General features: G+C 44.7%; 2 protein-coding genes across 3 annotated transcripts in view; one reads left to right on the top strand and one right to left on the bottom strand.

Annotated features, from left to right (window-relative positions):
- STS (steroid sulfatase) overlaps nt 1-2,078 on the bottom strand; it is a 173,651-nt gene extending 171,573 nt beyond the window's left edge. The window contains exon 1 of one of the 2 annotated variants that reach the window (XM_053579484.1): nt 1,503-2,078. The gene's annotated coding sequence lies outside the window, so the exon portion shown is untranslated. The remainder of the gene's footprint in view (nt 1-1,502) is intronic. The other variant, XM_053579485.1, reaches the window with a different exon arrangement.
- Nucleotides 1,280-16,124, top strand: part of PUDP (pseudouridine 5'-phosphatase) — a 106,107-nt gene continuing 91,262 nt past the window's right edge. The window contains exon 1 of the mRNA XM_053579489.1: nt 1,280-1,533. Within this exon, the coding sequence (XP_053435464.1) occupies nt 1,314-1,533 (220 nt within the window). The 5' untranslated portion in view covers nt 1,280-1,313. The remainder of the gene's footprint in view (nt 1,534-16,124) is intronic.

Below are 16,124 nucleotides of genomic sequence, written 5' to 3'. Positions count from 1 at the left end.
AGGGTCTTTACAGGGGTAATTATGTTAAAATGTGAGGATGGTCCTTAATCCAATATTACTTGTATTCTTATAAAAAGAGGAAATTTGGGCATAGAGACACATACAGAGAAAAGATGATATAATATAAAAGGACAACAGGAAAGGAGAGCCACGTTGAAGCACAGGAGAGAGGCCTAGCACACATCCCTTCCTTCAGCCCTGAGAAGGACCGTACCCTGTCGACACTTCCATCTAGTACTTCTGCCCTCCAGATCTGTAAGATAGTAGCGTTTCTGTTGTTTAGTTCCCCTTGTTTGTGGTTATGGCAGCTACAGCAAACTGAAACCATGAATGGCTGCATTTAACTAACAGTCACCTTCCTAATTTGCTCCTGAAACTGGCTTCCCTGAAATCCAGTATCTTTAGGATCGTATTAAATGGGGGAAGTCTTAGATCTAAACATACAGTATTACCGACTATATACAATGCACTTGTACGTGTACTACGAGCTTCACCTGCCTCGCATCTTTAGTACGCCTTTTCTATTCCTGGGGAAGCTGAAACATGGAGGCTCACTCAGTATGGTAGATAATAAACATCCTTTCTGAATCCCCCTGAATGCACTGGCCCAGAATTACACCTTCACGTTTTAAAGTCTTTGGAAATTTCTTATTTCTGTTTCTCAAAATGTCTACTGTCTGTTATTGAATGCGTGTAACGCTAAATGACCACCAGATAGAAACAGCGACACAACGGTATTTTTCTGAAAATGTGGGGGTGCGGGGGAGGGGCTGTGTGTGTGAAACGTGTTCTGGTTGCATTCAGAAAAGTTGGAAAAGAAAGAAAACTCAGCGCACTCAAAGGAGAAATAAGACCTACAAGACGTTTTTTAAAATGATTACTATGTCCGCCTCCTCCCCACGCAGCTGGCCTAGGAGCCAGGCACCAGCCAGGATGCTCTGAGATGCAGGCTGCGCACCCTCCCAGCCACTGCGCATGCGTCGTGCGGCTGCCGCCCGAGTCCAGGTCCCGCTCCAAGACCGCAGGGAGGCGGCCTGGCGGGCGAAACGGGACGGGAAACCCGCCCAGGGTCCAGGGGCTGGCGCTCCGTACTCGGACGAAGCCTCTGGTTGCCCCAGTGGCCAAATCCCTTGGCCGCAATCTGAGCGGCCACCCTGAGCATCTTCAAACCCTGCTCCCTAATGCACAGCGTCTGTCGTATGGTCCCTACTTCGTCATTTGTCTAAATTCAAAGCATGAATTCATCCCCAGAGGAGAGACGCGGCTCTGCTCGGCCCGTATCCCGTGGGAAAGTGTGAGCGCGCACCGAGCCGATGGCTGCGGGAAACCGCGCCGCATCCCAGCCTGGCGGCGGCGGCGGCGGCGGCGGCGGGCCTCAGTGCGCGTGCGCGGGCCGGGCGGCTGCGCGCGCACCTCCGCCGGGCCTCCCTCACCCCCCAGACCGAGAAGGCGGCACCATGGCGGCGTCCCCGCCCGCGCCCCCGCCGCGCCCAGTCACCCACCTCATCTTTGACATGGACGGCCTGCTTCTGGGTGGGTAGTCTGCGGCCGCCTCCCGTGAGGCGCTCTCCCGGGCGGGCTGGGGGTCGGGGACGGGGTCCTTCAGGGCCGGGGGGCCGCGGCGCTGCCGTGTTCCGGCGGGGACCCTGGGGCTGCCGCGCGCTGCGTCCCGGCCCGGCCCTGAAGCCGGGCGGCGGCTGGCGCCCGCGGGTCCATGTCTAGGCTGACCGGCGCGCGTGGCTGCGGCGTCTACGCGGTCCCGCACCCGTTTCCGGTGGGCCGGCCGCGCGTGGGGCCGCAGCACGTGGGGCGCGGTCCGCGGGGACCACCGGGTGGCGCGCGGCCGCGGGTCCCTCCCGCCCTCCTTCCGGTTACCCACCCGTGTGGCCCCGGGCGGCGCCCAGCCTCAGTGTCCCCATCTGTCTACACGATGGCTTCCCGGATGCCCGCCCCGCGGTCGCCGCAGTGACTGGAGCATCCTTTGTGGCGGTGGTTCTCAACCCGGAGGTTTTGCGCAGTCCCCTCTTCCTCCCCCCGCAAGTGCATTTGGCGATGTCTGGAGACATTTTGGGTGTCGCAGCTGGAGTTGAGGAGGTGAGGTCACTGGCATCCAGTGGGGTGCAGGCCAGGGATTCGGCTACATTTTCTGCAGTGCCGTAGAGCTCCCCAAGCCACGCGACAAGCAATTATTCCACCCCAGCTGTCCATGGCATGGTGGTGCAGAACGCCTGCTCGGTGGCCTGGCTGCTCACACTGGCCAGTGCCATGGGTATCACCTGAAAGCAGAAGCTGGGATCCCTCCACACCCCACACCTGCCTGATCAGAAGCTGCATTTTAACAACATGGGTGCCTGAAAATTTTAGAAGCACTGCTCTCAGGGAGCTGAGGCATTAATGAATCTTTGACAGTGTGCTAAGCAGATAGTCCATATTAGTATACCTGAAGTTCACCAGCAGTGAGATAAGTCAATCCTAGTATACGTGAACCTCACCAGCCAAGAGGAATTCAAAGTAGCATTCAAAGAATAAAACATTCCCTTTATAACTCAAGGGAGAACTATGCTGAAGTCTACCCCAAACTACCACACAATTATCATTATGAAACGTAAGTTCTAACCTCATATCCACCAGAAGGCTTCATAGATCTGTGAACATGTCTGTATACTTGATGTGCACTGCTGGCCTGCTGGTTTACATACACATATATATTGCTTCATTTCAAAACCCCCGGAAGGAAGGAGGAAGTATTTGCATTAGACTAATAAAAAGGGGGTAAAAAAAAAACCTGCAGCTCAGAGACGTAATGCTACTTGTCCAAGGTTACACAGCTGATAAGAAGCCAAGGTAAGCCATGATTCTGGATTGATCTGGTTCTAAATATAAGTGATGTTGAGCTCATCTTAAATGGTGAATATGACCTTGCTCCCAGTCATCATTCATTGGGTGCATCAATAGTAGCAGTGATTTTTTTTAAAAAGCACACAAAACATTGTATGGGCACAGATCCCAAAGGAAAAAGAGAAAACTCTACAGAGGCCACTAATTAGAGTGAACGGTATATGTAGCTACGAAATTTAAAGTTAATTCATTTTCAAAAATCTTCTGGGATGCCCAAGTGTAATTTGTAGACATGAATTTTCCCACTCCTGTGGTCAAGAAGTTAAATTGTCAAATAAATCCCTTACCCTGTAATGAAAGGTCCAGAGAACCTGTTCTGGGAGTCTCATGAATTTTAATACCAACCAAAATGCCTCGTTAAAATTAAATTTATTAAACTTCAAAATGAGCTTGATACCTAATTCTCATTCCACATTCACTCCTAGCCATGCCCTGAAGTGATGAATGTTTATTTAAATGTCAGTACAAACATTTGACCTAACACTGTTACCCAGCCCCCCTCTCATCTGGTCAGATAGTCCAACAGTTAAAGCTACTTGGAAAGATAGGCCCTACCTCTTTTTTCCCCCTCATTTTCTGCTCCTTTGCTGCCTTAACTTTTCTTTGAAGTGGAAAGGCTTTGCAGAATTTTCTGAGAAATTCACCTTTGCGTACTCTGTTCTTTTGCAAAGTGTTTTATATAAAACAGCTTTCCAAAATAAACCACTTTATCTCATTTAATCTACTGACTAAATTAGGCCTGCTGCAGTTCTTTAGCACCTCACTTCAGTATAGCTGTTGTTCACATAACAATATATCATCAATTTATACTGAGTTCTTTTGCAATAGATCTGTTTTGCAGAATTTTTTTTTTTTTTGAGACATTCTCACTCAGTTTCCCTGGGGTTGAGTACCATGGTGTCATAGCTCAGCAATAGCAAACTCCTGGGCTTAAGCCATTCTTTTGCCTCAACCTCGTGATTAGCTGGGACTATAGGCACCCTGCTCAGGCTGGTCTTGAACTCCTGAGTTTAGGCAATCTTCCTGCCTTGGCCTTCTAGAGTGCTGGGATTACAGGCATGAGTCACCTCACCCAGCCCTGTTTTTCAGAATTTTGAATGCGAGTTCTGTTTGTCGATGATGTAGCCTCATTGTTTGAATTCTTAGGGAAGTAAACTTGAAAACAAATAGTTTCACAGAAAATTCTTGTATTACAGGGGACCCTGTTTAATCAGAGGAGAATGGGGAAGTAAAATGGAAGTTTCAGAGGAAATAATGACAAGAAAGAAAGGTTACTTTCCCATGCTTTCGAAATGTGTGGTCTATGAGTTGGCCTTTCCAACAAAAACACTTTTGGAGTCTGTTTTTCTTGACACTTGGTAACAATTAGCTAAGATTTAGGTAGCCATTGTTTGCTCTTGGGTGCCATTCAGAGAAAGAGGAAAGGGGATTGAGACTATAAACTCAACAAGATTTTGAGGAAGAAGTAAGATAACAGCTATTAAACAGTATCTCACCGTGACCTGTGTAGGGAAGATTATGCAGTTTGTAAATAACTGAAATTAGGAGCAGAAAAGATGGACCCAGTTTTTTTTTTAAAGAGAAGGTAGTTTACTATCCTGAGCAACTGTGTCTCATAGAAGTAGAATTGGGCCAGGTAACATTTTCTGGTACAAGTTTCAAAAACCAAAAAGAAATGGAACTGAATTGGATGCCATATTTTTTGTAACCTGATGTGTCCAAAATACTATTATTCCACATGTAGTCCATGTAAGAAAATTATTGAGATATTTGGCATTCATTTTTGATAGTAAGCCCTGAAAGTCTGTGTGTATCTTATAGTCAGATCTCAGTTTGGACGAGTCTCATATCCAAGCACTCAACAGCCGTGTTTAGTTGTGGGGCTACTGCCTTGGACAGCGCAGGCCGAGGTTTCTGTGGAGCAGCCCACAATGTCTGCTCTTGAGAGCGATGGGGGTGGTGGGAGGGCTAGTCAGAATGAGGATGTTAAGAATATTTAGAATTTGGAATACTGGTATATGTAAAATTTGCTATACTGTACATAAAATGTGTTTTCTAGGAGTCTGATAGACTATTTAAAATCCTTTAAAAAATCAGCAATGAAAGATAAGCTTATTTTCAAATTCTTAAAAAGTCAGCAGAAAATAATAAGGTAAATCTGTGAGGGGCACTGAGAATATCTTCAGTATTGATCATAGCAGGATTTATTGAGTGCTTTCTGCATCACCATCCTATGATCGAATAAAGACTTGGGCTGTGCCTTTTTACATTCCTATTGCTTTGTCCTTGCCCAATAACAGCACATGAAACTGTTTAGAAGTGCCTGCTCACTGTCTGGGGCTACAAGATCCCGGAGGGCCTTGGAGGGAGGTGTCTGGTTTTCACCAAGCCTGGCACTGAGGATATTCTAGGCCTGCAGCCCCCCAAGCCCTGGGCCAGTCTAAGGGAGTGGAGCTTCATCTGTGTTTACAGTGGGTCCCTGTCACATCACCACCTCCTGTCAGACGCCCCCCCACCCAGGTCCGTGGAAAAATTATCTTCCATGAAGCTGGTTCCTGGTGCCAGAGTGGTTAGGGACCATTGAATTAGCTATTTCTTTAGTCACTGGACGTCATTAAGCTGCCACCACATTGCCACTTGACCCCATGTAACACATTTGAGGTTTGAAAGTGGAGTTGACGAGCAGTGCAGGGCCAGTTGGTTCTTACCACTGACTCTTACAGAGTCATTCATTCCAAGTGAGATTTCTATGAACTTTGGCATGTTTCTCCAGGCTGTAGAGCAAAATTAAGGATCGTTTCATATGCTCCCGTATGTGCTTAGAGTTTGGCCTCAGAACTTGGAGAGATTCCAGTTTCAATGAGATAATGATCACATGCTCTTTGTTTTGGAGATGGCCTCCCACCTTTTGTCTTAAGGACTGGGTCTGGTTCCTGATGTCAGAGAAATTCTGTGGTCATAGGTTCACATTCTCTCTTTGTTCTGGCTCCCCTGCAAGCTGACAGTACACCCTTGGGTTTCGTTTCATCTTGCTAGGTAAAATTTAAGTTCTTATCTACATTTGGAAAAAGATGGCTGAAATTCGGAGGCCAGCCTGAGGCCTTGGGCCAGAGGTAAGCACCTAAGGGGTCACAGCTGGCCTCATGACACTGTAATCAATGAGTAATCTATTGTTCCTGGAACCTGGAAAGTTTTCTGAAATATACAAAGGACAGAACACGTGTGTTCATGTTCAGGGTTCAAAGAGATTTGGAGTAAGATGCTGTATTATGTGATGGAGAAAAAGCATCATGTTGTAGTCCCGGCTCCTACTAGTTCCACTTCCTGACAGACCTGCACCATGCTAGCCTGACCCTTGTTCTTAAAAGGGTTGGGTGTCGGGTGGCGCCTGTGGCTCAAAGGAGTAGGGCACCAGCCCCACGTGCTGAAGGTGGTGGATTCAAACCCAGCCCCAGCCAAAAACTGCAAAAAAAAAAAAAAGGGTTGGGTGTCCACTGCAGCTGTTTCTCTTTCTAGAATAATTGAGAAGGAGGTAAAATTTGAATTGCAGAATTCTGCAGACACATGAGAGTTTGGCCCAGCTCACAATATAACTCAAATATTTAGATTTCCAGATGGGCGCATGTGTTCTTCCCTTACTCTCCTACCTGCTCTCCTGCACAGTGTGGTTTTATTAGGATTCTTAGCTATGCAAGCTGGGGCGTAGGCATACCTTGGAGATACTGTGGGTCCATTCCAGACCATTGTAGTAAAGTGAATATCCCAGTAAAGCCAGTGCACATAAACGTTATGCTTACTCTATGTTGTAGCTTATTTGCAATAGCGTTTTGTCTAAGAAAACAAACAAAAAACAATGAACATACCTTAATATACTTCATTGCTAAAAAATGGTGAGGATTATCTGAGCCACCAACAAGTCATAATCACTTTGTTTATGGAGGGTCTTGAAGCCTCCATGTTGACAGCTACTGACTGGTCAGGGTTGTGGCTGCTAAGGTTGGGGTGACTGTGGCCAATTCTTAATACAGGACAATGAACTCAGCCACATCAGTATACTATGTACACTACCTTTTATAAAAAGTTTCTCTGTAGCGTGTGATGGTCCTATTTGATAGCATCTGACCCAGAGTAGAACTTCTTTCAATCTTGGAGTCAGTTCTCTCAAGTTCTGCTGTTGCTGTATCAGCTAAGTTTATGAAGTATTCTAAATCTTTTGTTGTCATTTCATCGACATCTTTACCTCGAGTAGATCCTACCTAAAACACCACTCTTTTTGCTCATCCATAACAAGTATCTCCTGAATTGTTTGAGTTCTACAGGAATTGAGTCCCGTTTTCAGCCTCTACTTCTAACCCTAGTTCTCTTACTGTTTTCTTCACATCTGCAGTTAAGCCCGCCACTGAAATTTGGAAGACCTCAAAGTCATAGATGAGGGTTGGAATCAGCTTCTTCTAAACTTGTGTTAATGTTCATTTCAGACCTTCTCCCTTGAATCATGAGTCTTCTTAATGGCATCCAGAACATGAACCCTTCCCAGGTTTTTTTTTTTTTTTTTCCTCTGAGCATTCTCAATGGTGAACTTCAAACATTCAGTAAAGCATGCTGTGAACAGAAGTGCTATCATCCAGGATCTGTTGTTCCATTTCTGGAGCACAGTCAGGTCTGATTTAGCATCATTCTTCAAGGCTCTAGGATTTTTGGAATAATAAATGTGTATTGGCTTTCACTTACAGTCACCACTGCATTCACCCCCGACGATGGGGGTCAGTCTGTGCTTTGAAGCTTTGAAGTCAGCCATTTACTTCTCTCTCACCAGGCGGGTCCTAGAACACATCTCTCAGTAGAAGGTTGTTCCATCTGTGTTGAAACCTGTCATTTATGTAGCGCCTTCCTCGATGATCTCAGCTGGAGGTACATCCACCCCTGCTCTGTCATGGACACGACTTCATCCCTTAAGGCTCAGGCACCAGCCTCTACTGGTTCAGACTTTAATTCTGGCACTTCTTCGCCTCCCTTAGCCTTTGCAGAATTGAAGAGAGTCAGGGCCTTGCAGGGGTGGGGAACCAGAGGCCTTAAGGAAAAGGCCTGATATGCCACCTTTCGAATGAATGCAAATTTTACATAACAAACCTTCATTAAAAGGAGTACAGCCGAGAAAGATGAAGCTTTTCTTGTCTCCTTTGGTGGTTAGAAAAAGAGCGCTGTTGAAATCTGAGGGCTGCAGGTTCCCACCGTGGAAGGGAGTCTTGGGGTTGGTGGCTCTTGTCACCTGAACAGCCAGCTTTCTGTTCAGTACACAGCTGTATTGCTCCCTTATTATTTGTGTGTCCACTGGAGTAGCGCTTTTCATTTCCTTCTAGAACTGTGTCTTTGCCTTCACAACTGGGCTAACTGGGCATAAGAGGCCTGGTTTTTGGCTTAAGTCGGCTTTTCAACATGCCTTCCTCACTAAGCTTAGACACTTCTAGCTTTTGGCTTAAAGTGAGAGATTTAGGACTCTTCCTTTCACTTGAACATTGAGAGGCTCTCTCAGGGTTGACCTGATTTCAAAATTGACCTGATTTTCATATTGTATCTCAGGGAACAGGGAGGAGGGGGAGAGATGGGAAGAGCTGTCAGTGGAGCAGTGAGAGCACACATTGTGAGGTGAACTTTGCTGTCTTATGTGGGTGCAGCTCGTGGTACCCCAGCAGTAATGTCAAAGATCACTGATCACAGGTCGCTGGAGCAGATACAGCAATAAGGAAAGAGTTTGAAGTATCAAGAGAACCACAGAGACCCAAGGTGAGCACGTGGTGTGATTAAAAATAGGAGGGGGACGTGTTCCACACAGGGTTGCCACAGACGTTCGTCAGGTGAGGACCACAGTGTCTGTGATGACACGCTGGAAAACAAGCGTCTGTATCATCATGAGAGAGTAGTCACCAGGGTTTGCTTTGCCTTTTTTTTTTTTTTTTTTTTTTTTGTAGAGACAGAGTCTCACTGTACCGCCCTCGGGTAGAGTGCCGTGGCGTCACACGGCTCACAGCAACCTCTAACTCTTGGGCTTACGCGATTCTCTTGCCTCAGCCTCCCGAGCAGCTGGGACTACAGGCGCCTGCCACAACGCCCGGCTATTTTTTTTTTTTTTTTTTGTTGTTGTTGCAGTTTGGCTGGGGCTGGGTTTGAACCCGCCACCCTCAGCATATGGGGCCGGCGCCCTACTCACTGAGCCACAGGCACCGCCCGCCTTTTTTTTTTTTTTTAAAGAATCAGTTCTTTGTTCCTTTTCCTTGGAAAGCTGCATGTTAGAGATTATCTGGTCCTCTTTATCTCTCTGATTATTTGCTCTTTACTCTGATTTTATTTCTTTTCCTTAAAATGACTGTAATTTAAATATGAGTTATTTTCTGTCAGTTATCAGAGATGGGGAGAGATCTAAAGCAGTGCAACAGAGCGGGGTAACTAATGGCTCCTAAGACATGCCCTGGGAAGCACTCCTTCCAGAGATGCCCGGGTCACATGCAGACCTTTTGCTGTGATGTTTGGGAAGTGACTGATACACAGCCTATAGCTGGAACATACAGTGGTGTTATCCTAGGATGAATTACGTTTGAAAATAAAGCTCCTACCCTCAACTCTAAGGGAATGCCACTGTCTAATACATGTAGTGTTTCATATAGTAAAAGCTTCATTTATTTGTGTTGAAATGGTGGGGGGCAGCCTTGATTTTTGTGGTGCAGATATTCGTGGTTTAGAATTGCCTTGTTGGTGCTTAAAGAGAATTTTCTTGAAAAAATTGTAATTCTAATACATGCTTTTCTCCTACATAAGACTACAAGAAGGAGAACTTTTTCTTTCCTTTGGCTTTGCATGGGTGGCTCATGCTTCTCACTCCTCTTACAGCTTTGAAGCAGGTGGGTCACCACCTTCCCCAGTCGTCCTCTGTCCCCTGCCTCTTGGGACCCTTCTCTGTGAGGCTGGCTATTGACTGCTGGGACCTGGGTAAGGCACAGCATGGTCAGGTGCCTGGACGTGGGACGGGGTGGTCCCTCTGCCGCACCCTTGCCTGACAGCCTTCTGTGGCGCTGCTCATGAGACTAGATGGGCCCGCCAGTCCGCTCAACTCTCCCTAGCCTGAGAGCCTGGCTGAGTGGGTGCTCTTCGTGATCAGTGATGCTCTGTTTTAAAAATGTTGCAGATGACACAGCTATTCAGGGACAGACCAAGGAGCAAACCAACATTTGTGTGACTCCCAGTGGACTGTCCAGTCTGTCTGTGAGGTGAGAGCAGATGAGCATAAGTTTGCGTGTCTGATAAGTGTGTCCAAAGCTTTGAGACAGAGGCCAAAGTGAGCATCTGGCCTTCCTCCCTCTTAGGTGGCCCCCACACCTGGAAGAGAAGAGAATGGTCCTTGGTGAGAACTCTACCCTGCCTACTCTCTAGAGCTATGTCGTCCCTTGGGGACCACCATTACATTGGTCTTGGGCAGACCATTACAGTTCTGCCTCTGTACTGCATGGGTGCAAACCATGGCTGGACACCAGGCCTGGAGGTGTGGCTGCTGCAGCTGAGGGATTGAACTTTCTCATTGTTTACTTTTATTTAAGTTAGATTTAAGCAGCCACCCCAGGGCTGTCACCACTATAGTGTACAGCCCATCACTAGAGGAGTCTGTTCATTCATCCTTATCTGTTAAGAAAATATCCTGCTGGGTGCTGTAGGAGCATCAAAATTAGCCTGTCCTTTTAGGGATCATGGGCCAAGTGCAACCTAAAACACAATTGATGAAATCAGTGAATAATTGCTGACGATTACTTAGTAAAGGGTGTGGTGATGATAGCATATTGGACAGAAATTATGTGGGAGGTGGGACACGATTTTTTCAAATACAGATAGGAGCCGTGAAGAGAGATGAACATTCCAGAGCAGGAGGAGGAACAGCCCAGCAGTAAGCATATATTCTAAAGCACAGGAAGGATTGTTTTTTATGAGGCAAAAACTTGATATGTTGTTTGTTTGAGAATGTCTCTCACTGCGTCACCCTAGTTGGAGTGCAGTGGAATCATCAGAGTTCATTGCAGCCTTGAACTCCTGGGCTCAAGTGATCCTCCTGCGTAGCTGGGACCACAGGCACTCACCACCACGCCTGGCTAACTTTTCTATTTTTTGTAGAGATAGGGTCTCAGTCTTGCCAAGGCTGGTCTCAAACTCCAGAGCTCAAGGAATCCTCCCGCCTCGACCTCCCAGAGTGCTGGGATTAGAGCCATGAGCCACTGCCTTCTGCCAAGCAAAGACTTAACATTTTAAAAAAAAGAAAAGAGAGATGTTACTGATGATCAAGGCTGAGGTTGTTCTAGTGTTTCTCAAACAAGGCCCCAGTTGGTAGGTAAGTCCTTTAGCCTATGGTAAACTAGAAAATTTGACCCTGTTCACGGCTACACACCTGCGTTTCTCCCCATGGTAGTGACTTTTAGATAAGCCCGGAACAGGTACTGTGCAACTGCCGTACGTTCCAGATGGTTTCCACATGCTGCTGCCTTACTTATTCCTCCAACTCTGGTGTTTCTTCTAGTCTAGAGGACATAGCACCTCACTTGGACTTAGGTAGGCAGCTGCTTCTGAAGAGAATAGCACCGCATCCATTTGTCACATGGGAAGATGTTCTGTGTGGTCAGTGTGAAGGCAGTACCCTCATGAGGCCAGCAGTCCCAGCTCCACTGTGTAGCCTTGTCCTCAGGAAACTTGCCCACTCAACTCTTGGCTTCCTGGTGGCGCTTGGGACATTTGGTGACTGTAGGGCTGGCTATCGTGCGTGTGTACCTGTGTGGACAGCCTACACCTTCAGGCAGGAAGTAATGAGGTGGGGAGAAGACCTGTGCCCTGGGTTTTGCTGTTGGGGGGACGGCGCTCACAGGAAGCTCAGGGCTGGGAGACCGTGGGTCCGTCTTCCCTGTGCAGTGGGACACAGGGAAGAAACAGGCCCTGCAGGTTGGATTGTGTGAGCTCTGCCTAAGTCAGATCACAGTCTATCATCTTCCTCAGCACTATTTGCCGGTGAGATCTAAGGACGCTCATAGCTTTGGCATAGGAAGGCTTAGAAAGCTTAGATTCATTTAAAGCAAATGCAGTTGCTGGCACTGTCTGCTTTTGAAAAGTAAACTTAGCGTTTCAGAGCGGTGCACGTAGGTGTCTGTGGAGTGCTACACCCTGTACGTCTTCACCACACAAAGCGGGAGTCATTTATAGTTTACGTATATTCAGCCAGCCTTGAGACCCTGGGATAAATCCCACTTGGTCGTGGTGTATAATTTCTTTGATGTGTTGTTGGATTCTGTTTGTCAGGATCTTATTGAGAATTTTTGCATCAATATTCATTAGTGATATTGGTCTATAGTTTTCTTTTTTGGTTTTTGACTGGGGCTAGGTTTGAACCTGCTACCTCCGGCATGTGGGACCGCCGCCCTACCCCTTGAGCCAGAGGCGCCGCCCTGGTCTATAGTTTTCTTTTCTTGTTGGGTCTTTCCCTGGTTTAGGGATCAAGGTGATGTTTGCTTCGTAGAATGTGTTGGATAGTATTCCTTCTTTTTCTATATTTTGGAAGAGGTTTAATAATATAGGTACTAGTTCTTCTTTAAAGGTATGGTAGAATTCTGACGTAAAGCCATCTGGTCCTGGGCTTTTATTTTCAGGGAGATTTTGTATAGTTGATGCTATTTCAGAACTTGATATAGGCCTGTTCAACATTTCCACTTCGTTCTGGCTAAGTCTTGGTAGGTGGCGTACTTCCAGGTATTGGTTGATTTCTTTCAGATTTTCATATTTCTGACAGTAGAGTTTTTTGTAGTATTCGGTAAGGATTTTTTGAATTTCTGAGGGGTCTGTTGTTATTTCATCATTATCATTTCTGATTGATGGAATTGGGGATTTTACTCTTTTTTTCCTGGTTAGGTTGGCCAAAGATTTATCTATGTTATTGATCTTTTCAAAAAACCAACTTTTGGATTTATTGATCTGTCATATAATTCTTTTGTTTTCAATTTCATTTAATTCTGCTCTGATTTTGTTTATTTCTTTTCTTCTGCTGGGTTTGGGGTTGGAGTGTTCTTCCTTCTCCAGTTGCTTGAGATGTCCCATTAAGTTATTAACTTCCTCTCTTTCCGTTTTCTTGAGGAAGGCTTGCAGTGCTATAAATTTCTCTCTTAGGACTGCCTTTGCAGTATCCCAAAGGTTCTGATAATTCATGTCTTCATTGTTGTTTTGTTCCAAAAATTTGGTGATTTCCTTCTTAATCTCGTCTATAACCCATATATCTTTTTGTTTTTGTATCTATATGTTTTTGTGTGGATATGCAGATTCCTGTTGTTATTGAGTTCAACTTTTATTCCATGATGGTCGGGGAAGATACAAGGAATAATTTCTATTTTTTTTTTCTTTTTTATTGTTGGGGATTCATTGAGGGTACAATAAGCCAGGTTACACTGATTGCAATTGTTAGGTAAAGTCCCTCTTGCAATCATGTCTTGCCCCCATAAAGTGTGACACACACCAAGGCCCCAATTTGCTGAGGTTAGCTTTGTGGTCTAGGATGTGGTCAATTTTGGAGTATGTTCCATGGGCTGATGAGAAGAATGTGTATTCAGTTTTCTTGGGATGAAATGTTCTGTAGATGTCTGTTAAGTCCAGATGTTGAATGGTTAAGTTTAAATCTAAGATTTCATTGCTTAGCTTCTTTTTGGAGGATCTATCCAGCACTGCTAAAGGGGTGGTAAAATCTCCAACTACTGTGGAACTGGAGGAAATCAAGTTGCTCATGTGTGTTAGAGTTTCTCTTATAAATTGAGGTGCGTTGTGGTTGAGTGCATAAATATTAATAATTGAAATCTCATCATATTGAGTATTACTTTAACAAATATGAAGTGTCCATCCTTATCCTTCCTCCTTTTGGTTGGTTTAAAGCCTATTGCATCTGCGAATAGGATTGCAACGCCTGCTTTTTTCTGCTTTCCGTTTGCCTGGAGTATAGATGACCATCCCTTCACCTTGAGTCTATATTTTTATATTTGTATATACATAAATCTATAAATGTAATTCAGCACATAAAGAAACTAAAAAATAAAGACCATATGATTCTTTCAATTGATGCAGAAAAAGCTTTTGATAATATCAAGCATCCCTTCATGATCACAACACTTAAGAAAATTGGTATAGAAGGGACATTTCTTAAACTAATAGAGGCCATCTACAAGCAAACCCACAGCCAATATCGTATTGAATGGAGTTAAATTGAAATCATTTCCACTTAGATCAGGAACCAGGTAAGGTTGCCCATTGTCTCCATTACTCTTTAACATTGTAATGGAAGTTTTAGCCATTGCAATTAGGGAAGAAAAGGTGACCAAGGGTATCCACATAGGGTCAGAAGAGATCAAACTTTCACTCTTTGCAGATGACATGATCATATATCTGGAAAACACTAGAGATTCTACTACAAAACTTTTAGAAGTGATCAAGGAATACAGCAGTGTCTCAGGCTACAAAATCAACACCCATAAATCGGTAGCTTTTTAGCCGGGTGTTGTGGCGGCCGCCTGTAGTCCCAGCTACTTGGGAGGCAAGAGAATCGCTTAAGCCCAGGGGTTGGAGGTTGCTGTGAGCTATGTGATGCCATGGCACTCTACCGAGGGCCATAAAGTGAAACTCTGTCTCTACAAAAATAAAAAAATCTGTAGCTTTTATATATACTAACAATAGCCAAGCCGAAAAAACAGTCAAGGACTCTATTCCTTTCACAGTAATGCCAAAGAAGATGAAATGTTTGGGAGTTTATCTAACAAAGGACATGAAAGATCTCTACAAAGAGAACTATGAAACTTTAAGAAAAGAAATAGCTGAAGATGTTAACAAATGGAAAAACATACCATGCTCATGGCTGGGAAGAATCAACATTGTTAAAATGTCTGTACTACCCAAAGCAATATATAATTTTAATGCGATTCCTATTGAAGCTCCACTGTCATACTTTAAAGATCTTGAAAAAATAATACTTTGTTTTATATGCAATCAGAAAAAAATTCAAATAGCCAAAACATTGCTCAGAAATAAAAACAAAGCAGGAGGAATCACGCTACCAGACCTGAGACTGAACTATAAATCGATAGTGATCAAAACAGCATGGTACTGGCACGAAAACAGAGAAGTAGATGTCTGGAACAGAATAGAGAACCAAGAGATGAATCCAGCTACTTACCATTATTTGATCTTTGACAAGCCAATTAAAAACATTCAGTGGGGAAAAGATTCCCTATTTAACAAATGGTGCTGGGTGAACTGGCTGGCAACCTGTAGAACATTGAAACTGGACCCACACCTTTCACTATTAACTAAGATAGACTCTCAGTGGATAAAAGATTTAAACTTGAGACATGAAACTTTAAAAATACTTGAAGAAAGTGCAGGGAAAAACTCTTGAAGGAATTGGCCTGGGTGAATATTTTATGAGGAGGAGTCCTGAGGCAATTGAAGCAGTATCATAAATGCATTACTGGGACCTGATCAAACTAAAAAGCTTCTGCATAGCCAAGAACATAGTAAGTAAAGCATGCAGACAGCCCTCAGAATGGGAGAAAAGATTTACAGGTTATACCTCCGATAAAGGTTTAATAATCAGAATCCACAGAGAACTCAAATGTATTAGCAAGAAAAGAACAAGTGATCCCATCTCAGGGTGGGCAAAGGACTTGAAGAGAAACTTCTCTAAAGAAGACAGACGTACCATCTACAGACACATGAAAAAAAGCTCATCATCCTTAATCATCAGAGAAATGCAAATCAAAACTACTTTGACATATCACCTAACCCCCAGTAAGAGTAGCCCACATAACAAAATCCCTAAACCAGAGATGTTGGCATGAATGTGGAGAAAAGGGCACACTGATACACTGCTGGTGGGAATACACACTAATATGTTCCTTTTGGAAGGATGTTTGGAGAATACTTAGAGAGCTAAAAATAGACCTGCCATTTGATCCTATAATTCCTTTACTAGGTATATACCCAGAAGACCAAAAATCACAATATAACAAAGACATCTGTACCAGAATGTTTATTCCAGCCTAATTCATGATCGCTAAGTCATGGAAGAAGTCCAAGTACCCAACGACCCACGAATGGATTAGCAAATTGTGGTACATGTATACCATGGAATATTATGCAGCCTTAAAGAAAGATGGAGAATAATCCCCTTT

Source organism: Nycticebus coucang, chromosome X, assembly GCF_027406575.1.
Source record: "Nycticebus coucang isolate mNycCou1 chromosome X, mNycCou1.pri, whole genome shotgun sequence".
Classification (NCBI taxonomy): domain Eukaryota; kingdom Metazoa; phylum Chordata; class Mammalia; order Primates; family Lorisidae; genus Nycticebus; species Nycticebus coucang.
This window is presented reverse-complemented; position numbering and strand designations above follow the sequence as displayed.